Source organism: Rhinoraja longicauda, chromosome 6 (genome assembly GCF_053455715.1).
Source record: "Rhinoraja longicauda isolate Sanriku21f chromosome 6, sRhiLon1.1, whole genome shotgun sequence".
Lineage (NCBI taxonomy): Eukaryota > Metazoa > Chordata > Chondrichthyes > Rajiformes > Arhynchobatidae > Rhinoraja > Rhinoraja longicauda.
In genome coordinates, this window is record NC_135958.1 from 7,323,857 (window position 1) to 7,350,603 (window position 26,747).

At 45.1% G+C, this 26,747-nt stretch overlaps 1 protein-coding gene across 3 annotated transcripts; it reads left to right on the forward strand.

The window, feature by feature from the left end:
• sall1a (spalt-like transcription factor 1a) lies at window positions 1-26,492 on the forward strand. 3 transcript variants are annotated; one of them, XM_078400397.1, is made up of 4 exons: window positions 1-96; window positions 1,105-1,218; window positions 14,219-17,634; window positions 24,863-26,492. In XM_078400397.1, the coding sequence occupies exons 2-4, from the start codon at window positions 1,146-1,148 to the stop codon at window positions 25,301-25,303; spliced, it is 3,930 nt and encodes a 1,309-aa protein (XP_078256523.1). In that variant the 5' UTR covers window positions 1-96; window positions 1,105-1,145; the 3' UTR covers window positions 25,304-26,492. The 3 variants fall into 3 exon arrangements, with proteins under 3 accessions (XP_078256523.1, XP_078256521.1, XP_078256522.1); XM_078400395.1 differs by lacking the exon at window positions 1-96 and having other exon boundaries at window positions 933-1,218; XM_078400396.1 differs by lacking the exons at window positions 1-96; window positions 1,105-1,218 and adding an exon at window positions 1,969-2,335.
• Window positions 26,493-26,747: the final 255 nt, after the last annotated feature.

Below are 26,747 nucleotides of genomic sequence, written 5' to 3' on the forward strand. Positions count from 1 at the left end.
CGGGTCGAGACCCTACTTCAGACTGGTTAAGGATAAGGGAAACGAGAGAATATGTCGTGGGTTCGAAGTGCCATGTGCACTAACATATACCACCGGGTAAAATATATGTTAAGTTTAAAATACATTGTGCACTAACTTGAATGCAACCGGGTAAAATATATTGTAGGTGTAAAGCCAGTTTAAAATTGTAACTTAAACTTATATGCAAGCGGGTAAATGTGTAGCGGATTTAAAGTACAATGAGCATTAACTCAAACGCAACCGGGTGATATATATTGTAGGTTTAAACTTGGGTGCAAGCGGGGTAAACATGTATGTGGTGGGTTGAAAATGCCATGTGCAGTAAGTGAAATGCAAGCGGGGTAAATCTATGTAGTGGGTTTAAAGTACCATCATGTGCATGAACTTAAATGTAAGCGGGGTAAATATATGTTGCAGGTTTAAAGTGCCATGTGGGGTGAATGAAATGCAAGCGGGGTAAATATATGTAGTGGGTTTAAAGTACCATCATGTGCAGTGAGTAAAATGCAAGCGGGGTAAATGTGTTCCAGGTTTAAAGTGCCATCATGTGCATGAACTTAAATGCAAGCGGGGTAAATGTATGTAGTGGGTTTAAAGTGCCATCATGTGCATGAACTTAAATGTAAGCGGGGTAAATCTATGTAGTGGGTTTAAAGTGCCACCATGTGCAGTGAGTGAAATGCAGGCGGGTAAACAACACATTGCAGCAGGTCTGAAGTAGCCTTAGCAACGAAGGAGCGTGTGAAGTCGACGTGTGTGTGTGTATGTATGTGGGGGGTGTTGCTAAGGGGGGTGTACAGAGTAGCCCTGATGCTGGAGCCAGTCGGTGTACACCCGTTGATTGGGCAGGAGGGCAGAGAGAGGGGGGGGGGGAGACCCAGCGCTGGGGCGCGCCAGCAAATCAAGAGCTAATTGATTAAGTGGAGCAATTTGAATCGTGTCGGAGCGGCGGCTGGAAATTTGCCAATCGGCTTTCAAGAAAGCGGATGATTAATCGCAATGCATTATTGATAATCATAATTATACCCGCACACATGCGCACTGTCGGCGCCAGGGTCAATTTCCGTAATTTTGCAACTCCAGAATTTGTAATTTTTTATTCGCTCGCTGATGTATCAACCAACATGTCGCGTCGGAAACAGGCGAAGCCGCAACACTTCAAGTCGGACCTGGATCCAGCATTGTCTGGACAGAATGGTGAGTCCAAACCTCCCCTCTCCCTCTCACTCCCTCCCTCCCCTCCCTGCCCAAAGTTTGCACATGAGGGGGGACAAGATTTCTGGAGTGAAATTAACACTCATTTTTGGTGATTAACGCGCTGCCTCTCTACACTTTTAATTCTGCTTAATTCTGCACAATTCAGCGGCGATCTCTGATCGCTCATCAGACTGATATCTACAGAGAGATGAGATGAGAGGCGAGAGAGAGATAGAGAGAGGGGGGGAGTGAGTGAGAACACTTAAAAATGTGACTGTGCCTTTGGCTGTATTTTCTTTTCTGCCTTTCCCTCCCTCCCTCTCTCTCTCCACCCCTCCCTCCCCAAACTAACTCCCCCCCCCCCCCCTTCCACCCACCACCCCTCCCTAGAAAACACACAAAGTTTAATTTCCTACCTTTCTTAGTGCAGTGCTACTACGCAGCACATGTGCAACACAAGCCTTGCTTGGCGTCTTCCAAAAGTTCCCCCCCTCTCTCTGGCTTCGCTGGTGGATTTAAATGGCAGTATTCAGCTGAAATAACGCTGAATGTTGTGATGGGAGAGAGCCCGCGTCCGTAGGCTAGGTTTAAAAATAACTTGTGTGTAATGATGGCAGTGTTGCATGTGTGTGTGTGTGTGCGTGTCCCAATGTGACTTCAGTCGCTGGAAGCCGAACACCTCGTTTGAAAGAGGGGAGGGAGGAGGGGGTGGGGGTTTAAAAACAAAGTTCGCTCAGTTACTATTTGGGTACACATTTGGGCAGACTTTGTGGGTTTAGGAAAAGAGCGAAAGAACTTCTCTGTGCCAGGAATTTGATTTTTTTAAACAGAGGAGCGAGGATACAACAACAAAAAAAGGAATTGGAACTGCGGCAGTCGCTGAGTTTAAGGCTGCAGGATTCTCAGAGAGAGAGATACGAGGACGCGACTTTCCCTTGTGTTTCTTTGGCATTTTTTCCCTTCTCTCTTCCCCCCCGGTCTGGAATCGGGATAATTTCACTGCATTTTTTCAGCAAAAAAAGTGCCCAGTCCATGCGAGAAAGTTCGGAGTGTCAACAGTCTGTTAATATCCTCGGCGTTTGGTCTGAAGTGCGAAGCGTTTGCGTGCGACAAGTCCGTGAGCATTAGATGATGTTGGCAATAATTAATTGACGCAGTTACTCGTACAAGCCTCTTTTATTTCCCCCCTTATCCTTTTTTTTGGGGGGGGGGGGGGGGAGGGGGGAGGAGAGTCTGTTTACATTGGAGAGAAATGTAAAACAAATGGACCGTTTGTTTTAACATACAAAACAAAACCCAACTGATGCATGTTTGTACTATTGAGTTGCTAAATGTGTTTTTCACTGGAAAGAAAAGGCCGGGCTGTGTGTGTGTGTGTGTGTGTGTGTGTGTGTGTGCAAAAAACAAAACCACACACACACACACACACACACACACACACACACACCCCGGATAAACAGAACATGGTTTTTGTTCCCAATTGCCATTCCTATGGTTTTTGGATGAGACTGACAGTCCCCGGGGTTAGGAAGCATCTCTGATTTAGTTTCCAGACACTTTTTTAACAAGTCCGCTGTGCAAACTCCGCCATGGCTAAAACCGCGTTACCAAACACAAACGACAGATTACACGATTGGGAAACGTGCCTGTTGGGATATGTGTGACTCATCGTGATTTGTGAACAGTGTGCACACACGCACACACACACACACACACACACACACACACAGTTGCGTTCAGCTTCCTGGAACCGCTGCAGAATTTACTATTAAACCACCCCATCGCCAGTCACTAACACTGCAGATCTGTTTGCACCTAGGTACGTATCTTCACTTTTCCCCCACAGTATTATTGTCTAAAAAGGCAGCTGCAACTTTACTCCACCCCCCCCCCCCCCAAAAAAAAAACCCTGTCCACGGCGCATCGTTGGCATGTTTCAATTGTCAAGTGGATATCTCGCATCTCCATTATATCAAGGAAGCATTGAGATAGTTGAGCGTCAGCGGTTCACATGGGTTGTAGGCCATGTGGAAGGGTCTCGACCCGAAACACCACCTATATTCCTTTTTCTCCAGAGATGCTACTGCCTGTCCCGCTGAGTTACTCCCAGCATTTTGTGCCTTATCTATAATCTTCGGTGTCAACCAGTTTCTGCGGCCCCCTTCCTGCACCTAGATTTCCTCCATGTAGTTAGTTTCACAGATTGAAACCAAATGTACTTTAAGGATTTCCAAGTGCGTTGGAACTCCTGCCGCGTTACAAATTAAATTCAAGTGGTAAGTGATCTAATTTATATACAGACATTAAGAAAATGAAGAGGCTTTTAGATAATGTAGCTTAGGAATTTTTTGTTCGTCCATTGTCAGTACATACGAAATTCATCAGAGATGTCCGTGATCATTAATTCAGATTATGGGTGTGTGTGTGTGTGTGTATATATATATATATATATACACACACACACATCATATATATATATATATATATGATGATATATATATCATCAATTCGTATTGATGATATATATATATATATATATATATATTAGTATTTCACCAATATATCATCAATACGAATCTCTCGCGTGAAATACTAATTGAAAATAAGACGTCATATCAGATGTAGCTGCGACTATTTTTGTGGTTGACACCTCGCCAATTGAAACACTTTTTCTAAGCATTATTGTCGTTGTGTCTGAAACCAAATTCGCCCCAATCCAAATTGGGGTTGGTTCAAATTGAGCTGTGGGATAGAAATCATTGATGTGGAGTGATCTTTCTAAAGACGTCTCAGCGAACAAGTGTGGACCGGTATAATCTGGAGAAATTTGCCGTTTTTTTGTGTGTGAAGAGAAGTTATATTTATATAACTGAGTTATAAATACAAGTTATTATATATAACTTATTAGTTCAGTAACTCTGCATAGAAGGATAATTTTTGGTCTTGTACTTTTTTTTGGATTAAGCTAAATGTTAGTTGTTTTTTTAAAGAAATGCCGTGTTGTTCTGCGAACTGTACATGGATGATCTGGGATGTAAATATTGGTGGCAGCGAATATCTAGTGCAGCCGAAAATTGTGTTGAAAGCTTCTTACGGTGACCTTTCTTGACACATCTATAACAAACGCAAGTCTCCTGACATTGGGAAGTCACTTTGCTGTTTGTGTTAAGATCAAAACCGGAAGATAACAAGCAATATTTTTTAATAGATTGGCTCTCTGGAGTTATTTTTGAGGCGTTGGAAGTCGCGAGGTCTTTCTTGCATTAGTGATGAACGGTGTCTGCAATTTCTGTGGAAATTCTGAATATCAGTCCTGATGTATATAGTCTTGTCTTTTGACTGGATAGCTTGCAAACACACAAGCTTTTCACTGTAAACTAAACGGTAAACTATAAACTGGGGGGTGGGGGGGAAGAGATGGTGAGGCTATAAGAATACTCAAGATTGTTGGATGGACAGTTTAGGAAGAAGGTTTACGAAAAACTATTCCACTCTCCATGTGCATCGCAGATACTTGTGCTCGTGGTAAACACTGGTATCTTGTGTGTTCCCTCCTGGTGCTAACGACCAAGTGCTTTGGTGCTATGCTGGTCTAACCTCTGACTGCCTCCCCCCCGCCTTAAGGTGACGAGAGTTCACCCTACAAGATGTACTCCAGTACCTTTTGAATTGACCCCGGAGCTCTGCAGCTCTGCACGCCTAGTAGTTCGTTTCGGCTTTAACCTTATCAGCGCCACAGTTGACCCATTAAGCCTCTCTATTTTTTTTTCTCTTCCCCCCCCCCCCCCCCCCACCCCCCCTTTCCTCGTCCATGCCAGACCCCCGATGTGGAGATTGACAGCTAGTTCCCACGCCAGGCCCTTCGCCTCGCCTGGGATGGGATTTAGTTTCTTGTCACACTGCCAATGTTTATGCAGTGGGGAGCTCGCATGTAGCAAGCCCAGAGCACACACATACTCCCTGAGTGTGTGAGTGTGTGGGGGCAGTGAGGTTTTCCCAGGTTTGCAACCTTTACCCCATCTAGCGTTCACTCTCATGAGCCCGCACTTTAATCTTGACAACAACGATCATTTCAGAGCCACCGAGACTCGCTCATGAAAACCTGCAAATCGCCACCGACTCCAATATAGGTTGAGAGATGTCACAGATTTGCAATATCTGCTGCGGTTAACCTTACAAAGAAAAGCAACACGTTTATTACAGGATGATAAAAAACTAAATGACTCGATTGCGAATTGTCTTGCGCGCACATAATATTTTGAACCGTTCAATTATGCCTCATTACCTCCTATTAATATTATAAATTGGCTATTAATAAATTTCAAACGGTTTGTTTGCACAGAATGCATTTTGAACCATGCACTTGTTTCATTAATACTTATTATAATGTTATAAATTGGCCACTAATAGATTGTTTGCCTCTTGAACCGAATACATTTTTACCCTTCCAATACTTCATTTATATTTATTGTCAATATGATAAATTGGCTATTATAGATTTAAAATGGTTTGCACAAATTACATTTTGAACCATTCAATTATAGTTCGTTAATATTTATTAATTGGCTTAACGGAAGTTTGGAAACGGTTTGATTTTTGGACAGAATAGATGAAGTCCTAAGACAGTATTGTTATGTTTCTATTCTTCTAAAGTCGTTATATCTTTAAGGAAAGTTATGAATACTCGGATCTCACAGCAATAAATATTTAAAAACACGTTACATGCAACATTTTGGCATGGATATATTTTTCTAAGAATTTGGTTTTTTTTTTAAAACAAAATTAACTCTCTTTGGTGCAAAAATGATGATGGAATCGAATATCTAAAAAGAGTTTGGAAGTTTCTTCTGAGGCCTTATTGTAATTGCACATTTTATTTCAATTTATTTTTTTGCATTTTGATTTACTCTAGCAAAAGTGAAAGGGCCGGAACCAAAATAATTAAGAGGTTTGTTTTATCTTGTTTAATTCAGCTGTGCTCTGTCAGTGTGTGACTTTAACATCAGGCATGTTGCACTGTCGTGTTGTGTTTTTAATATGGCACTTGTAATAAGATGCAATGAGGCGGACTTCTACGACAATTAGCATTCCAGTATTGAGAGTAATTTTGCTAATGTTCAGTCCACATAAATCTTGTGGGTCTTCTGCCTCAATGTTTTTCAGGGAGTTGCAGAACTGATGAAGTGGGCCTTGTTTTTTTTCCCACAGTAAGTTATTTAGTTTGCATTCGTAATTATTTGCTTAAGCACAGCTGACCAAACAAGGCAGATTGTCTTTGTTTTGATAAATGTGATCTTGAAAAGTGTTTTTTTTCTCTATATCTCCAAATGAGGAGTCTTGCTATAGCAGGCAGGCAGAAGAGATCACAACTTTTTTTAAAAGGCCATTTATTACCAGTGAACTCAGAATCAAGGCTAAAAAGCTCAGATTTGCCCATAGTTCTGTCACAATGAGGATGGTGGGGTAAGTATTGGAGAGATGTTACCTTGGCTTTATGATTATTTATTGGGAAGAGGATCTAAAACTTGACTAAACCTGTGGTATGCCAACCAAATAATTTGGGGAAATGTATCTCTCTTAAGGTTGGTACTTGAAATACAAATGGCTCTGTGTATTCGCAAAAACATCAAAACCAATCCCGGTGCCAAATTGGTGATTTATTGCTGGGTTTTTTTTGTGGTGTTTCTCAAGTCGTTTTAGTTTGATTTCCTTCCTAAAAGCCTCCCCATGTTTTTAGAATGCCACAGAGCATTGTGCCTTCTGCAATTCTGCTCGCATCTTTGCGGAAAGGAATAGGCACGATTTTTTTTTAATTTTTACTACCTACTATGTGCGTAGCAATGTGCAAGTAATCTTTCCAAACTGTCCTTAAAAGTAGGGAGTGCAAGTAGGTCACGGCATTACAACTTTGTACGTATTAAACTGAATGTACTCCAGGAGCAGCCAATGATTCCGAATGTAGCCCAGATGACTTTGTGCTGTGTGGGGCAATTGTACTACATTATTTCAGATGATCTCCCCGATATCTGACATTAATTGTGCTGTGGACTCTCGGAGCCTGATGTCATGGCAGCTTTTTGCTATCTAATTCTGTGGTAAAAGGGAAACATGCAGAGAGATAATCTCTGAATTAAACAAGATCAGCTTTGTGTCCTTTCCCCTGATGACCACACACCATTGTGGGGCCGGGGTCACTGTCTCCAAACAATAGGGGACCTTCCTGTCCTTGAAAAGGTTGAAGTGGGCTAGAGTGCTGAAATGTTTTTTTCTTATTTGTTTGATTTGCAAATTAATCCTCGGGTGTGCGGTGAGAAATGCGAGCAGCCAGTGCGAATTAGAAAGAAAAGTGAAAAGGATTCTTTCCAATGAATGGAAGCAATTTGCTCATCAATAAATCTGGGGTTTTTTTGGAACAAAATGTGTCAAATTAACACGAATATTTCCAACTGTGAAGCCTGTGTGTTTGCCAAAAATTATTCGGAAAATGGGCTTTGCTTAAATACTGCGTAGCTTCCATTTTCACAGCCCCTTTAAAGCAGTTTCACCAATTTAATACTCGAGATGAAGCCAGACATTGCAACATGTTGTGTTTTTGTTGTATTTCCTTCCGTACTCAACTTTAAGAGGATTAATATTGGATACCTTATAAATCATCATCAACACGTTAATGACTAGATTTAGCTCTTTGGGCTAAAGGGAAATGGGGGAAAAAGCAGGAACGGGGTACTGATTTTGGATGATCAGCCATGATGTCGTATTGAATGGCGGTGCTGGCTCAAAGGGTCCAAATGGCCTACTCCTGCACCTATTTTTCTGTTTCTATATAATGAGACCAAAGGACACAAAATGCTTGTATAAGAAAATAACTGCAGATGCTGGTACAAATCGAAGGTATTTATTCACAAAATGCTGGAGTAACTCAGCAGGTCAGGCAGCATCTCGGGAGAGAAGGAATGGGTGATGTTTCGGGTCGAGACCCTTCTTCAAATGCTTGAGTAACTCGGTAGGCCAGGCAGCATCTCTGGAGAAACTGGATAGGCAATGTTTTGGGTTGGGACTCTTCTTCAGATTTCCTCAATTCTTTTAAAGTTATATCATGTATTTATCTCTGGTTTTAAGTTCCCTCATTGGCAAATTTATAATTGGTTTGCAATTTGATTTGGGGAAAAAAAACTCTGGTTTTAAACTGAAAATAACAATGTTATTTCCCCCCCCCTTCCCTCCCTCCCCCCCTCCCGGTTACAATGGAAACCCTACGAGGACGGGCCCAACCACTTGGTCTAGTTTTTGTTAACTTTACTGGTTTCCTTTAAACGCACTTGTTTCAGTATGTATGTGTGCATCCATATTTTTTACAATTAACTGTAGCCCAACATACTCTGAGCACAATGATGGGGCTGTTATTATTGTTTGGGACATGTTAACAATATTCCAGCATTTTGCGTCCTGTTTTTCGGTATAAACCAGCATCTGTAGTTCCTTCTGACACTAACAATATTATACGGTGGACTACTCTGTGTATTCCACTCTGCACTAGTTGCATGGGTTTTGTATGATTTTGTTTTTTTTTGCAGCTTTGGGTCAGGTGGCATGTCCCACTTGCTCGCTAACAAACACTGCCGCAATTTTTTTTAATTGAACGTAGAAACTGTACAGGGACAGGCCCTTTGGCCCACTGTGGCATGATGTCCCATTAAACTAAATCTCCTCTGCCTGCACGTGATGCATATCCTTCCATTTCAGTGCCGAAGATAGACACAAACTGCTGGAGTCACTCAGTGGGACGGGCACCATCTCTGGAGAGAAGGAATGGGTGGGTGACGTTTCTGATCGAGAACCTTCTCCGGTCTGAAGATGGGTCTCAACCCGAAATGTCGCCTGTTCCTTCTATCCAGAGATGTGCGACCTGTCCCGCTGAGCTGCTAAAGCACATTGTGCCTATCTTCAGTGTAAACCAGCATCTGCAGTTCCTTCCTACACATATCAATGTGCCTATCTAAAAAATGGCTTGTCGGCCACTGTCGCATCTGCTTCCACCATCCTTGGCAGCATGTCTCAGGCACCCACCAAACATAACCTTGCCTCTCACTTCTCCTTTAAACTTCCCTCCTCGTCTGGTGTGGTCTCTTCCCCACTCTGGAAGATTATGCTGTATTGAAGGGAGATGCTGGGCATATCAAAGTGGTATTGTTTCATCATCAATGTGTGAGGTTTGGCTATTCCAAGTGCACAGGTGCACACTCATTCAGAGAGGGAAGTGACCTTGGCTTTTCAATCCGAGTGAACATGAAAACATAGAAACATAGAAAATCGGTCGGTGCAGGAGGAGGCCATTTGGCCCTTTGAGCCAGCATCACCATTCATTATGATCATGGCTCATCATCCGCAATCAGCAACCTGTGCCTGCCTTCTCCCCGTATCCCTTGATTCCACAAGCCCCTAGAGCTCTATCTAACTATTCATCCTGTGATTTGGCCTCCACTGCCCTCTGTGGCAGAGAATTCCACAAATTCACAACTCTCTGGGTGCAAAAGTTTTTCCTCATCTCCGTTTTTAATGGCCTCCCCTTTATTCTTAGACTGTGTGGCCCCTGTTTCTGGACTCCCCCAACATTGAGACCATTTTTCCTGTATCTAGCTTGTCCAGTCCTTTCATAATTTGATACGTCTCTATAAGATCCTCTCTCGTCCTTCTAAACTCCAGTGACTACACTGAACTCCAGTGAACAGCGTGTGTCACAGTGCGTTTACTATTCTACTCTTTGTCAGTACAATGGAGGAGAAGGCAGGCGCGGGTTACTGATTGTGGACGATCTGCCATGATCACGATGAATGGCGGTGCTGGCTCGAAGGGCCAAATGGCCTCCTCCTGCTATTTTCTAAGCTTCTATAAAGACTGCAGCGACTAGGCTTGTATACAAAACTGGAGCGACTCGGCTTGTATACACTGGAATTTAGAAGGATGAGAGGGAATCTTGTCAAAACGTATAAAGATTATTAAGGGGTTGGACATGTCAGAGGCAGGAAACATGTTCCCAATGTTGGGGGAGTCCAGAACCAGGGGCCACAGTTTAAGAATAAGGGGTAGGCCATTTAGAACGGAGATGAGGAAAAACTTTTCCACTCAGAGAGTTGTGAATCTGTGGAATTCACTGCCTCAGAAGGCAGTGGAGGCCAATTCTCTGAATGCATTCAAGAGAGAGCTAGATAGAGCTCTTAAGGATAGCGGAGTCAGGGGGTATGGGGAGAAGGCAGGAACGGGGTACTGATTGAGAATGACCAGCCATGATCACATTGAATGGTGGTGCTGGCTCGAAGGGCCGAGTGGCCTCCTCCTGCACCTATTGTATATTGTCTATTGTACTGGAGATGGTAGGGTACGTTGTCCGGTCTCGTTTCCCTTCAGTAATTCCTGGACATGTCGCTAAGCAAGAGAGGGATGTCTCGCTGGGATTTCTGCATTGCTTCACGGTTGTTATCTTTCTCTTGTCTTGCCGTTGTGTCAGATACAGCAGCAATAATACTCGGGGTACATCTGACGCACACTTCACCTTTCTCGCCGCCACCAGTTGATGTGAATCATCGTCGCATATTTATCCAAAAAAACGCCGGGCGATTCATAGAAATCGTAATAATTTATTATTTGAAAACTTTAAAACCGTTCCATTGCCTCAATGCAAGAATACCTACATTTGAATTTAACAAGAAATTTCCTATCTCCACCTATATCCTTCCTTTGTCCCGCCCCCCCCTGACATCAGTCTGAAGAAGGGTCTCGACCCGAAACGTCGCCCATTCCTTCTCTCCTGAGATGCTGCCTGACCCGCTGAGTTACTCCAGCATTTTGTGAATAAATACCTTCGATTTGTACCAGCATCTGCAGTTATTTTCTTAACAAGAAAGGGTCTCTAGCCGAAATGTCAACCATTCCTTCTATCCAGAGTTACTCCAGCTTTTTGTGTCTACGGTTTAAACCAGCATCTGCAGTTCCTTCCTACACATGTACTCTGAATGCAGTAGCATCACACACCATAATGGAATGAAGGAACCATAAAGGAGCTCCAGATTACACGAGAGGAACTATAGACAATAGGTGCAGGAGGAGGCCATTTGGCCCTTCGAGCCTGTACGCACCGCCATTCAATGTGATCATGGCTGATCATTCTCAATCAGTACCCCGTTCCTGCCTTCTCCCCATACCCCCTGACTCCGCTATCCTTAAGAGCTCTATCCAGCTCTCTCTTGAATGCATTCAGAGATTTGCACAGATTCACAACTCTCTGACTGAAAAAGTTTTTCCTCATCTCAGTTCTAAATGGCCTACCCCTTATTCTTAAACTGTGGCCCCTTGTTCTGGACTCCCCCAACATTGGGAACATGTTTCCTGCCTCTAACGTGTCCAACCCCTTAATAATCTTATACGTTTCGATAAGATCTCCTCTCATCCTTCTAAATTCCAGTGTATACAAGCCTAGTCGCTCCAGTCTTTCAACATATGATAATCTATATATGCTTTTTATTTTTCAATAATAAGTTCCATTTAAGATGTGCAAAGCCATTTTTTGATTTGGTACTTTATGAATAAATTTATTGGATATAAATGTTTGGCAGCACAAGGAACTACAGATACTCTAATCTTGATTAAAACAGTGCTGGATAACCCCGGTGCACCAATATTTTGTGTTTTACTCAAAAGAAATGTTTAATCTTTAAAGCAAAATGATGCTATTTGTGGCACACCAACAAGACAAAATGTTCTACGTAATGAAAGTAAATTGGTCTTGATACACAAAGCATCTATTTCCATGTTATAACTTGAAACTTAATCTCACGGCTATGCTTATACCAAGTTATATTTCTGAATTCCATTTCTCATCTTGGTAAGAGTATGGTGTTAGTCTTAACTGTTCCGTGGAAATACATTTGACAAAGAAGCCTTTGAGCCCTTTGCATATCTTTCGGGTAGCAATGTGGAGAATTAATTGTAAAGCTGGTGTCCCTTATTAAAACGTGAGTTGTTAGATTGAGAAGGTGAGAGGCCCACTGCACATTAACTACTGCAGTTTTACAGTCGGTTTACCCTGTGTGCCCAGCTAACAATGTAGATACTGCCAGAGAACTGCATAATTTTCTCGCTCGATTACGTAAGTTCCCAAATATCTTGTGATACAAAACAGCACCTAGAAATGATAGAGAAATAAGCGTCGCAGCGGTAGAGTTGCTGCCCTGCAGCGCCAGAGACCCGGGTTGAATCCTGACTACAGGAGCTTTCTTTCTGTATGGAGTTTGTACGTTCTCCCTGTGACCTGCGAGGGGTTTCTTCGGTGGCTCCAGTTTCCTACCACAATCCAAAGATGTACAGGGTTGGTAGGTTAGCTGGCTTCGGTAAAATTGTAAATTGTCCCTAGTGTGTAGGATGGTGTTCTCGTGTGCGGTGATCGCTGGTCGGCGTGGACTCGGTGGGCTGAAGGGCCTGTTTCCGCGCTGTATCTCTATAAAGTCCAAAGTTAACAATTTGATACTAGAAGTTGAGGGGGGGGGGGGGGGGAGAAGAGAGAAGAGAAAAAGCATCAGTGGATCATTTTGTTAAATGATAAATTATATTGTGCATTATTTATAAGTCAAATAATTTGTTTTAAGAATTGTCTTTTTAATGAGTTGGACATTATACGTCCAATAGTCACATCGAAAATGTAAAGAGCTAATTTTGGCATTTGATTGCTTGCATTCAATCATTGTGACCAATTTAGTTTGGTCCATCTGAGAGATTTTTTATCACTAACTCTCGGAGATTCCCTTGCTCTTAAGAGAGGGTGTGTCGGGAGCTGGTCATGTCAGAAACATTGCTGCCACTGTTCCTTCACGTGTCCCAGTCTCCTCTCCCCGCAGCAAGTTGCCTGGGATCCTTTGCTTGTCAAATGTCGATTGGGATTTGAAGTGATTGCAAATTGGTTTAGTGACAGGGCGTGAACTGTCAAAGACCTATATTATTTTGCTGAAAATGAGAGAAACCCGACAGTTGCAGAGTCTAATAACGAGTCTTCGAATGCTTGACATGCTCCCCAGTGGACAAGGGGATGTGACGGTACGCATGAAATATTGGAAATCAATTCTTTCCATGGAATTTCATTAAGCTCCAAAATGTCCATAATTTTGAGAATTTTATATCTTGATGTGTGTTGTCTGAGGTACGAGAGATTTAGTGAATGGTGGGTGCCAAATACGAACTTTGGAGAATTACTATCTTAAGGTGGTGCAGTGGTAGAGTTGCTGTTTTATAGTGCCTGAGACCCGGGTTCGATCCTGACTACGGGTGCTGTCTGTGCGGAGTTTGTACGTTCTCCCCATGATCTGTGTGGGTTTCTTCCAGGTGCTCCGGTTTCCTCCCTCACTCAAGGCATGCAGATTTGTAGATTAATTGGCTTTGGTGAAGATTGTAAATTGGTGTGTGTGCGTGTGCGCGCGTGTGCGCGCGTGTGCGTGTGTGTGTGTGTGCACGTGTGTGTGCGTGTTCGATCGCTGGTCGACGCGGTGGGATGATGGGCCTGTTTCTGCGCTGGATCTCTAAACTGAAAGTAAACTAAGTAAAGCTAGACAAAGTTGGAGCAACTCAGCGGGTCACATCTCCATCTCTGGAGAAATGGAATAGGTGATGTATCGGGTCGAACTGAAGCAGGGTCTCGATCTGAAACGTCACCCGTTCCTTTTCTCCAGAGATGCTGCCTGACCCGCTGAGTTTCTCCAGTTTTTTTGGGGTCTTTTTTTTTTTTTTTTTGCATCTATCTTCGGTTTAAACCAGCATCTGCAGTTCCTTCCTTTGCTAAGTTAAGTTCTCCGATGTGCAAACATCGATTTAAAACAAAAAATATATATATTCTCCCTCGCGTCCGTTTCTATTCCTCTCGTGAAGTCCACGGTCTGTATTTGATGAGTGACTCTTGCATCTTCTCGACGACTAATTTCCTCTCATCCCCCCCCCTCTCCCCCTTTGGATTTTGCAGGAACGTCACTGGGCGGCCAAGCAGGGCGGCACGCCAAGAATGGGGATGCTCACGTCTGTGGCCATTGCTGTGCAGAGTTCTTCGAGCTGCCTGATTTCCTCCATCACAAGAAGAATTGCACTAAGAAACAACTGGTTCTGATTGTAAATGAAAATCCAGCCGCCCCTTCGGCAGCCCCCTCCCCGCAATCTCCCGCCCACCCCGTTGAGGAAGAGATCGAGGGAGCAGCGGACAACGCGAGCCCAGTCGACTGCAATGAGCTTGTAGAGAGCAGCAAGGAACTTGACCGGGAAGTACTCATGGAGCTGGACGCTAGCAGCAGTAACGTCAGCAGTACTAACAGTAGTAATAACCACAGTAATAATACAAGCAGTAATTATCCCACAATGGGAAGCTCGGCTGTCACAACACCTCTACCTCATATAGGTGATATCACAGCTCTGGGGAACTTCTCCATGTTGAATAGTAATGTGATCATTGAAAATCTTCAAAGTACAAAAGTGGCAGTTGCCCAGTTCTCCCAGGAAACCAGGACTAACAGTTCGTCGAGTGGTAAGATTGCAGTCCCAGCACTGATGGAACAGCTCTTGGCTCTTCAGCATCAACAGATCCATCAGCTGCAGCTTATTGAACAAATCCGCCACCAGATTATCTTGTTGGCTTCTCAAAGCCCCGACGCCCCGTCGGTGGTCAACTCTTCCCCGGGTACTTTAGGAGCTGCTGTTAACCCATTGACTACACTTAGTTCGCATCTATCTCAGCAACTTGCTGCCGCGGCTGGACTTGCCCAGAGTATCGCCAGTCAGTCTGCCAGCATCAGTGGTGGGAATCAAGTACATCTACCTCAGTGCAGTCCTGGGAGCAGCGGCGGCGCCGAGCCTCGCAGTCCTTCCCCGCAGGCCGACGCCGCCCCTGCGTTGCCGAGCGCCGGCGGCCAGCCCTCCGAGAGCGCGCCCGCGGGTTCCGCCGCCGTCTGCGGCTCTCGCCTCTCCGTCTCCGCCCCCGCCGCCCTGGGGATCGGCGGTCTGCTCGGCAAGTTGTCCGCCTCACTGCTACCTCAGCCCTCCGCGCCCGCGCCCCTGTTTTCCGGCGCTCTCTCAGGCATCGAAGCGGCGACTTCAGGGACCCTCGGCTCGCTGGCCGCCCTGGCGGGCGCGCGGACGGGCAATCCCCCCAACGTGGTGGTGTTTGAGGCGAAGAGCGGCTCCGACGAGGCTTTCTTCAAGCACAAGTGTCGCTTCTGTGCGAAAGTGTTTGGAAGCGACAGTGCCTTACAGATCCACCTGCGCTCCCACACAGGTGAGCGGCCGTACAAGTGCAACATCTGTGGCAACCGCTTCTCCACCAAGGGCAACCTGAAGGTTCACTTCCAGAGGCACAGGGATAAGTACCCTCACATTCACATGAACCCTTACCCCGTTCCCGAACACTTGGACAACGTCCCGACCAACACAGGGATCCCCTATGGGATGTCTGTCCCCCCCGAGAAGCCAATAAGCAGCTGGCTGGACACCAAGCCGCTGTTGCCGACGCTGTCCGCGTCCGTCGGCCTGCCTCTCCCGTCCACGGTATCGGGGCTGCCCGCCGCCATCATCAAGTCGGAGGAGTGTCCGCCCATCTCGCTCAACCAGTCTTCTTGCAGCCCGCCCGGATCGGTCCGGAGCGACGCGGCAGCCACGGAGCCCTCGGTGAAAAGCGCCCGCGATTTGGATGAGGTGGAATACGATGGCTCACCTACCTCAAACGATAAGCCCGATGACCGCGTACAGTCGCTGCAGTCGGCCGTGCCCGTCAGCTCCAGCGCCTCGGACTCGGGACTGAGCACCACCTCGGCTTTCACCGCGCCGCTCGGCCCGCTCGCGTCCGAGCAGTTCAACTCTCAGTTTCCCTTTGGTGGCCTCCTGGACTCCCTGCAGATGTCGGAAACATCCAAGCTGCAGCAGCTGGTCGAGAACATCGACCGCAAGATGGCGGACCCCAACCAGTGCGTGATTTGCCACCGGGTGCTGAGCTGCCACAGCGCGCTGAAGATGCACTACCGCACGCACACGGGCGAGAGGCCCTTCAAGTGCAAGGTCTGTGGCCGTGCCTTCACCACCAAGGGCAACCTGAAGACCCACTACAGCGTGCACCGCGCCGTGCCGCCCCTGCGCGTCCAGCACTCCTGCCCCATCTGCCAGAAGAAGTTCACCAACGCAGTGGTACTGCAGCAGCACATCCGCATGCACATGGGCGGCCAGATCCCCAACACCCCCGTCTCCGACAACTACCCCGAGTCCATGGAGTCCGACACCACCATGTCCTTCGAAGACAAGAATTTCGAAGACATGGATGACTACTCGGACGAGAACATGGAGGACGGGCCGGACAGCAGCGTCCCGGATGCGCCCATGTCCGCCAAGGCTTCCCGCGGCAGCCTCTCCCCGTCCCCCTTGCCGTCGGAGATGTCCAGCATCGCTGCGCTGGAGCATCAGATGAAGATGATCAACGCCGGCCTGGTGGAGCAGCTCCAAGCCAGCCTGCGCTCGGTGGAGAACGGGTCGGCCGACTGCGACCTAGCGACCAGCGACTCCTTCTCGATGGTCGGAGACGGGGAGAGCCAAAGTATTGGAAGTCCTGCCATTTCAGAATCTACCTCTTCCTTGCGGGCTCTATCCCCGAGCAACAGCAACGCGGACAGCCGCAGGTCCAAGTCTCCGGGCAGCGAGGAGAGGCAGCACCACAGGCCTTTGCTATTGGACGCGTCCAACTCGGTGTCCCCCGCCACCACCAATGGCGGCGCCTTGGACCTGACCTCCAGCAACGCCGAGCGGGCGGACAAGGATGACGCTCTGAGCCTGCTGTTTCCCGGCCGAGACCGCGGCAAGTTGAGGAACACATCTTGCGATATCTGTGGCAAAGCCTTTGCTTGCCAGAGTGCCTTGGACATTCACTACAGAAGCCATACCAAAGAGCGCCCGTACATTTGCACAGCATGCAATCGTGGTTTCTCCACCAAGGGCAACCTGAAGCAGCACATGTTGACACATCAGATGCGGGACCTCCCGGCTCAGTTGTTCGAGGCCAACAGCTCCACCCTGATGCCCGCCGCCAACCCCAGCTCCACCGCCCCGGCCGCCCTCACGCTGACGTCCTTAATCAAAACCGAGGTCAATGGCTTCATGCACGGGTGTCCCCTGGACTGCAAGAACCTACCCGCCAGCCTTATCCCATCCGGGGCACTGCCCACGTCCGCTGTCTCGCCGGTCCTGTCAGCGCAGCAGAGAAGGACTCCAAAGCAACATTACTGCAATGCCTGCGGGAAAACCTTCTCCTCGTCCAGCGCTCTCCAAATACACGAGAGGACGCACACGGGAGAGAAACCGTTTGCCTGTACGATATGTGGCCGGGCCTTCACCACCAAAGGCAATCTGAAGGTACGTGTGGGAAGGGACCACCGCCTTGCACCGAAGATGGCCACGAAACGCTGGAGTAACTCGGCGGGACAGGCAGCACCTCTGGGGAGAAGGAATGGGGTGACGGTTCGGGTCGAGACCCTTCTTCAGACTTCAGTCTAAGGAAGGGTGTCGACCTGAAACATCGTCCATTCCTTCTCCCCAGAGATGCTGTCTGTCCCGCTGAGTTACTCCAGCATTTTGTGTCTATCTGCAAGCTGAAGGTATTTTGCTGCATCATGCTCTCGAGTACGTTCAAATAGTGCAGGTGATGTAGTTCTACTGTCTATTTTATATTAAGCATACATGTATAGTGTATTTGAGAGTATGTGTGTGTACTTGCGAATAGACAACAGACAATAGGTGTAGGAGGAGGCCATTCGGCCCTTCGAGCCAGCACCGCCGTTCAATGTGATCATGGCTGATCATTCTCAATCAGTACCCCGTTCCTGCCTTCTCCCCATACCCCCTGACTCCGCTATCCTTAAGAGCTCTATCTAGCTCTCTTGAATGCATTCAGAGAATTGGCCTCCACTGCCTTCTGAGGCAGAGAATTCCACAGATTCACAACTCTCTGACTGAAAATGTTTTTCCTCATCTCAGTTCTAAATGGCCTACCCCTTATTCTTAAACTGTGGCCCCTTGTTCTGGACTCCCCCAACATTGGGAACATGTTTACTGCCTCTAACATGTCCAACCCCTTAATGATCTTATACGTTTCGATAAGATCTCCTCTCATCCTTCTAAATTCCAGTGCACACAAGCCTAGTCGCTCCAATCTTTCAACATATGACAGTCCTGCCATTCCGGGAATTAACCTACGCTGCACACCCTCAATAGCAAGAATATCCTTCCTCAAATTTGGAGACCAAAACTGCACACAGTACTCCAGGTGAGGTCTCACTAGGGCCCTGTACAACTGCAGAAGGACCTCTTTGCTCCTATACTCAACTCCTCTTGTTATGAAGGACAACATTTCATTGGCTTTCTTCACTGCCTGCTGTACCTGCATGCTTACTTTAATATCACATAATGTATATGTGATATCACATAATGTATATTAGTTATTTATGTGTGTATGTTGTATGAAATATACATGTGTTTGAGTGGATGTGCGTGTGTATATATATAGAGAGAATGTGTGTATATATAAATACATCTCTGATATCACAGATATAGAGGTTTCCTTTTCTCCTAACTAGTCTGAAGAAGGGTCTTGACACAGAATGTCACCCATTCCTTCTCTCCAGAAATGCTGCCTGTCCCGCTGAGCTACTCCAGAATTTTGTGTCCATCTTTTTGTTATATGTGCAAGGTCATAAGATCATAGGTCATAGGAGTAGAATTAGGCCATTCGGCCCATCAAGTCAAATCCGCCATTTTTCAATAATGGCTGATCTATCTCTCCCTCCTAACCCCATTCTCCTGCCTCTCCCCATAACCTCTGACACCTGTACTAATCAAAAATCTATCTAACTGCCTTAAACATATCCACTGACAGCCTCCACAGTCTTCTGTGGCAAAGAATTCCACAGATTTACCACCTTCTGACTAGAAATTTCTCCTTATCTCCTTCCTAAAAGAACTTCCTTTAATTTGGAGGCTACAACCTCTAGTCCTAGACTCTCCCACTAGCAGAAACATCTTCTCCACATCCACTCTATACAAACCTTTCACTATTCTGTATGTCTCAAATGAGGTCCCCCCCTCATTCTTCGAAACTCCAGCGAGTACAGGCCCAGTGCTGACAAATGCTCATCACCGGCACAGCCCTATCCTGGATCAAATCATACCTCTCCGACAGGCACCAGTTCATCTCCATTAATAACTGCAAATCCCCCACCGCTCCCCTCCCCCAAGGTGTCCCCCAAGGTTCAGTTCTCGGCCCCCTCCTCTTCCATCCTGTACCTGTTCCCCCTTGGTCAATTAATCCGCCGTCATGGTCTCAAGTTCCACTGCTTCGCCGATGATATCCAGCTCCTCATCTCCACCAAGTCAATCTCCACCACCACACACTCTACACTGACAAACTGCATCACTGAAATAAAATCTTGGCTTCAATTCAATTTCCTCGAACTCAACTGCAACAAATCTGAAATCATCATCATTGGACCAAAAACGCTCACCAAATCCACCCACAACTTCACCCTCAATATTGATGGTCTCCCAGTATCCACCTCCCCTCACATCCGGAATCTTGGAATCATCTTTGATCAAACCCTCTCCTTCGACAAACACATCACCAAGACAGCCTTCTTCCACCTCAAAAACATTGCCCGTCTCCGTCCATCCCTCTCCTCCACAGCTACAGAAACCCTCATCCACGTCTTCATCACCTCCCGTCTGGACTACTGCAACAGCCTCCTCTATGGTTCACTCTCAAAAATCATCAATAAACTCCAATACATCCAGAACTCCGCTGCCCGTCTACTCGCCCACTCCCCGATCCGTGACCATATCACCCCCATCCTTTACAAGCTCCACTGGCTCCCCATCCCCCAGAGAATCCAGTACAAAATCCTCCTCATGACCTACAAAGCCCTCCATAACCTGGCCCCATCCTACCTGACTGACCTCCTCCACAGACACACTCCTACCCGTACCCTCCGCTCTGCTGCTGCCAACCTCCTGTCCCCCCCCCCCCCATCCGGACCAAACTCAGTTCCTGGGGGGACAGGGCTTTCTCCATCGCTGCTCCCACACTCTGGAACTCACTACCCCAAACCGTCAGAGACTCCTCCTCACTCACCACATTCAAAACATCACTGAAGTCTCACCTGTTCAGCACTGCCTTCAACCACTGACCGTCACCTCACCTTCTGTCTCCTTTTCTGTTCGTTTACTTATTTATCTATTTCTTTTCTTTTCTATGTTTTAGTAAACCCTGTAAAGCGTCTTTGAGTGTTTAGAAAAGCGCTATATAAATGTAATGCATTATTATTATTATTATCATAGGTTAACCCACTCATTCCTGGGATCATTCTTGTAAACCTCCTCTGGACCCTCTCCAGAGCCAGCACATCCTTCCTCAGATATGGGGCCCAAAATGACTCGCAATACTCCAAATGCGGCCTTACCAGCGCCTTATAAAGCCTCCGCACTTGCACATATATATGTGTGTGGATATATGATATACAAATAAAATAATATACAGGGGAACGCAAGAACAAATTCAATATTTTATAAAGTACGTACTACTGGTCAGTTTTATTTATATATATATAATATAAATAAATATAATATAATATAATATAATATAAATATATATCCTTCTGCAGTTGTACAGGGCCCTAGTGAGACCTCACCTGGAGTACTGTATATATATATATCCCATTATATCTCTCCCATTATTTATATATATACATACATACATATATATATATATATATATATATATATATATATATATATATGTATGTATGTATATATATAAATAATGGGAGAGATATAATGGGATATATATATATATGAGTGGGTTAACCTATGTTAAACTGACCAGTAGTACGTACTTTATAAAATATTCAATCTTGTAATTACGGTCCAATCTCTCATATATATATATATATATAAATATATCCTATTATATCTCTCCCATTTATATATATATATATATGAGAGAGATTGGACTGTAATCACAAAATAAATTTGCAAAGTAAAACTTGTCAAGTATATATAATATAATCTTTGATTTTATTTATTGTGTTATGCAAATTCATGAATGGAATATACCCATTCTCATTTTTATAACTGCTTTTTTCAGTTTGTATTGAAGTTGGCAGCAAAATATTACAAGCATACAAGTAGGATGATGTATGTTGTTGGAATGTAAATTTAAAAGGTATTAACATTTTAGCAATGCACCGTAGCGATCACCAGTGCTGAACTTATTTCAGTTTATTTCCATACAAATAGATTTTTTTTTTTTAACTCTCCAAATTATCAAAGCACTTCTGTGGAGTTTAGTGTCTCACTGCTCACTGCAGCACCTCCTCCAGTAACTGTGTAGGAAGGAACTGCAGATGCTGGTTTACACCGACGACCGACACAAAAAGCTGCAGTGACTCAGTGGGTCAGGCAGCATCTCTGGAGAAAAGGAATGGGTGATGTTTCTGGTCGAGGCCCTTCTTCAGACTGTCTAAATAACGGTCCTTATCTAGACTGATGACTGTTCCTTTCTGAAGAAGTGGCTTGGCCCAAAACGTCACCCATTCCTTCTCTCCAGAGATGCTGCCTGTCCCGCTGAGTTACCCAAGCTATTTGTCTCATCCAGCAACTGTTTTTTTTCTCCCCCCTTCATTTATAATCACATTCTGGAATAAATGACGTGAGACAAAAGGTTTGGAATGTAATTGGAAAGTTTAAAAAGTAAGAGGAATTATGGGTTGGGTCGGAATCGTGGGACAGAATGCCAGTTTGTCACTGACCCCACACTGAGATGGTATCACAAAATGCTGGAGTAACTCAGCGGGTTAGGCAGCATCTCGGGAGAGAAGGAATGGGTGACATTTCGGGTCGAGACCCTTCAGACTGAGGCCCACACTGAGATGGTATAGACTGTATCATGTAGGCAGTCGTGAATTGATTTTAAAATCTACTGGTGGCCCTGTGTGTGTAGCTCGGTGGGGGTGGGGGGAGTCAAGGAAAAGCAAAATAAATTATAAAGGTGTAATTAACCAGTGTTGTTTGAAAGAAGTGTGGATTTTTTTTTTAAACGACCTTGTGTCAAAATGATCAAAGTTTAACTTATAATTGAAAAATTTGTAGAGGGTCATTGTGGTCAATTTGTGCGTAATTTATGATCCAATGAAATTTTAAACTGTTAATAAAATTTGATGTATTGTTCATCCTGATAATCATCTGATCCCTTGTAGAGATTTGACTGTATATGCCAAACTGACCTTCCGTGAAGTACCTAACCTAATTCAAGTATAAATCTCCACTAATTTCTTCCCATTCAATCATTTCTCATGAAATATTCCACGTAATGTTTGAGGAATAGCAATCTGCAGCAGATTAAACCTGAAAAGCAACTATGTAATAACAAGGAACCGCAGATGTTGTTTTACATAGGAAAGACAAAGTGCCGGAGTAACTTAGTACGTCGGGCAGCATCTCTGAAGAACTTGGGATAGGTGACCTTTCTGGTCGGGATCTGTTCATGTCATGTGATAGGAGTAGAATTGAGCCATTTGGCGGGACTGTCGTAAGTTGAAAGGCTGGAGCAATTAGGCTTGTATACACTGGAATTTAGAAGGATGAGGGGGGATCTTATTGAAACATATAAGATAATTAGGGGATTGGACACAGTAGAGGCAGGAAACATGTTCCCAATGTTGGGGGAGTCCAGAACAAGGGGCCACAGTTTAAGAATAAGGGGTAGGCCATTTAGAACGGAGATGAGGAAGAACTTTTTCAGTCAGAGAGTGGTGAAGGTGCGGAATTCTCTGCCTCAGAAGGCAGTGGAGGCCAGTTCGTTGGATGCTTTCAAGAGAGAGCTGGATAGAGCTCTTAAAGGATAGCGGAGTGAGGGGGTATGGGGAGAAGGCAGGAACGGGGTACTGATTGAGAGTGATCAGCCATGATCGCATTGGATGGCGGTGCTGGCTCGAAGGGCTAAATGGCCTACTCCTGCACCTATTGTCTATTGTCTATTTGGCCCATCAAGTCTACTCTGCCATTCAATCATGGCTGATTTATCTTTCCCTCCTAACCCCATTCTCCTGCCTTCTCCCCATAACCTCTGACACCCGCAGTAATCAAGTCGCCTATCCGTGTCCTCCAGAGATGCTGCCTGACCCACTGAGTTATTCCAACACTTTGTGTCCTCTTTTTGCAAAACAACCAGACCGACAAGCAGGAATTAATTTATAAGATGGTGTATTCATCAAGTTAGTGAAAGAGTTGTTATGTTGGAAGGAACTGCAGATGCTGGTTTATACCAAAGATAGACACCAAATGCTGGAGTAACTCAGCAGGACAGGCTGCTTCTCATCATTCTTCACTTTTCTACTCCTTTACCTACTCTGACCTTGCTCCCTCTGAACGTACAGCCCTGTAGCGGTCCGACGAAGGGTTCCGACCCGAGACATCACCCATCCTTTTTCTCCAGAGACGCTGCCAGACCCGCTGAGTTACACCAGCGATTTGTGCCCATATGTTGAAAGACTGGAGCGACTGGGCTTGTATACACTGGAATTTAGAAGGATGAGAGGGGATCTTATCGAAACGTATAAGATTATTAAGGGGTTGGACACGTTAGAGGCAGGAAACATGTTCCCAATGTTGGGGGAGTCCAGGGCCAGGGGCCACAGTTTAAGAATAAGGGGTAGGCCATTGAGAACGGGGATGAGGAAAAACTTTTTCAGTCAGAGAGTTGTAAATCTGTGGAATTCGCTGCCTCAGAAGGCAGTGGAGGCCAAGTCTCTGAATGCATTCAAGAGAGAGCTAGATAGAGCTCTTAAGGATAGCGGAGTCGGGGGGTATGGGGAGAAGGCAGGAACGGGGTACTGATTGAGAATGATCAGCCATGATCACATTGAATGGCGGTGCTGGCTCGAAGGGCCGAATGGCCTACAATTGTCTATTGTCCATTGTCAGTCTGAAGAAGGGTCTCGACCCAAAACGTCACCTATTCCTACTCCAGAGTGCTGCCTGACCCGTTGAGTCACTAACATTTTGTGTCCAGCTTCGGTGTCCAACTGCAGTTCCTTCCTACACACATGTGCATAGCTTTGAGGTGAGGGGGGCAATGTTTAAATGAGATATGTGGGGCAATTTGGGGGGTATGGGGAGAAGGCAGGAATGGGGTACTGATTGAGAATGATCAGCCACGATCACATTGAATGGCGGTGTTGGCTCGAAGGGCCGAATGGCCTCCTCCTGCATCTATTGTCTATAATGAGTTATTGCGTAGAAATAGAGGAACGATGGCTTTCATTAACCCAAAAGGTGTCTGCTTCCCTTGAGTGAACTATATGAATGTGTATAGAAGAAGGGTCTGAAGAAGGGTCTCGTCCCGAAACGTCGCCCATTCCTTCTCTCCCTGACCTGCTGAGTTACTCCAGCATTTTGTGAATAAATACCTTCGATTTGTACCAGCATCTGCAGTTATTTTCTTATATGAATGTGTATAGATTGTGCATGGCAAGGGCTTTTAGTGGTGTCCAATGCTCCAGTAGCTGGAAGGCTTAACCTTGTGTTGTTTCTGCAGGTTCACATGGGGACGCACATGTGGAACAGTGCCCCCGCGAGGCGAGGGAGGCGACTTTCGGTGGATGGTCCCATGGCATTTCTGGGCGGCAATCCTATTAAATTCACCGAAATGTTCCAGAAGGATTTAGCAGTGAGGGCTCGCGACGGAGACCCTTCGTCGTTTTGGAACCAGTACGCGGCGGCCCTGACCAACGGCTTGGCGATGAAGACCAACGAGATATCCGTGATTCAGAATGGCGGGCTCCCCCCGAACGTTGCCAGTCTGGGCAACGGCGGCAGTTCGCCCGTCGGCGGCTTAACGGGGAGCATGGACAAACTTCACAGTGCGGTCGCAGGTACACCTCTAGCTGGTCTGGAGAAGATATCGGCCACTGAAAACGGGACCAACCACAGATTCACCCATTTGGTGGGGGAAAGCAAAGAAATGGTATTGAGCTAAAGCGGCTGGCGACGGAAGCAATCTGGGGGCATCTTTCGAGCCAATGGACCAAAGTGTTGCAAGAACACCTTTTGTACAATGCCTAACTTTTAGTGTTGTAATGGGGGAAGAGGAGAAAAAAAAACTTATTTATTAGTGATAATAACTTTGCTTTGCAAATGAGTTGCAAATGTACACTACTGGTCTTTAGCATCTTGCCCTGTATACTAATGGACTAGAGTGCTTTAAACATGTAAGTTTCCTAGCATTTGCAAATCTATTCTGTTAGGTGAATTTTGCCCTTGCATTAACTTATTTTATGATTTGTGAGTAATCTAGTTTTAACATGACTGGCGTTCGAGGCAATGCCTCACAGGACCATCCTTACTGGACAATGGTCTGTGTGTGTGTGTGCGTGTGTGTGTGTGTACATATATAAATAATGTAAAGTTTTGGTAGACTGCTCCAGAATTTTGTCAAAAAATCAGTTCCTTGTTGAGACATGCCTTCCATTAACAAAAAATAACTGTAAATTGCAGACTTCAAACTGAATCTTGATGTCGTCTCACTCTGTAAGCAGTTTCCTCTTTACTGGTTTTAACATCAAGTGGAATTTTTTTTTTTTTGTACGTTCTATAATTTCTGTTCTAAATAGTTCCTTTGTATTGTTCTTTTCACTTGCACCATTCTCAATGTTGACGAGTTTCAGTGGAGCAATAGGTATGATGGTAAAGGAAAGGAACGGACCTCCTGTTGTTGTACCTTTAAATACAATAAAGGTTTCTGCCCCATAGGTATATTTAGTATAGAAGAGAAAAATGTGCTGGACCTACACATTGCTGCTAAATAAATGCATCTTTTGAACACCTTTGAAGGGAGTAATATGAAGCTATTATAGACCATGTCTTGTGTGTATAAATATATTATATTTATATAGCATAACGACAGGTCTTGGGAAAATCATTAATGTATATACTGTATTGGTACGTTGCTTAAAATGAAGCTTCATCTTCACCGACCGAGAGATAGTGTTTTATTGTGTAATAATTTTGTATTAGGTATGGGAAGAAAAACCCTTGTGACTGATATATGCACTTTCTTGGAAAGCTGGACGAAACAATCCAGTTTCACTAAAATTTAATACCTACTAACAGCTGAGGTACTGTAATTCTTACTCATTTAATCAAATACATGAGTTTTGCAACAGCCATTCTCGAAGTGTGTGCATTTTTGCTTTCTCCGAAGACTTCCTCTGCAATTTTTTTATTTTTTTTTGCAAATACCTTGGGTAAGTGTTTAATTTATGAAAGATTTTGTTTTTAAGCCATCTGTTCGATTTTATGCTTTTAAAACAACAACAAAAAACTACTGATAGTTTTCTTAAAACATTCCAGAAGTCTTTTTTTTTTTAAACAATGCAAAAATGTAATTGGTTTTTTTCCACCCCCCCCCCCCAGAGTTTGGA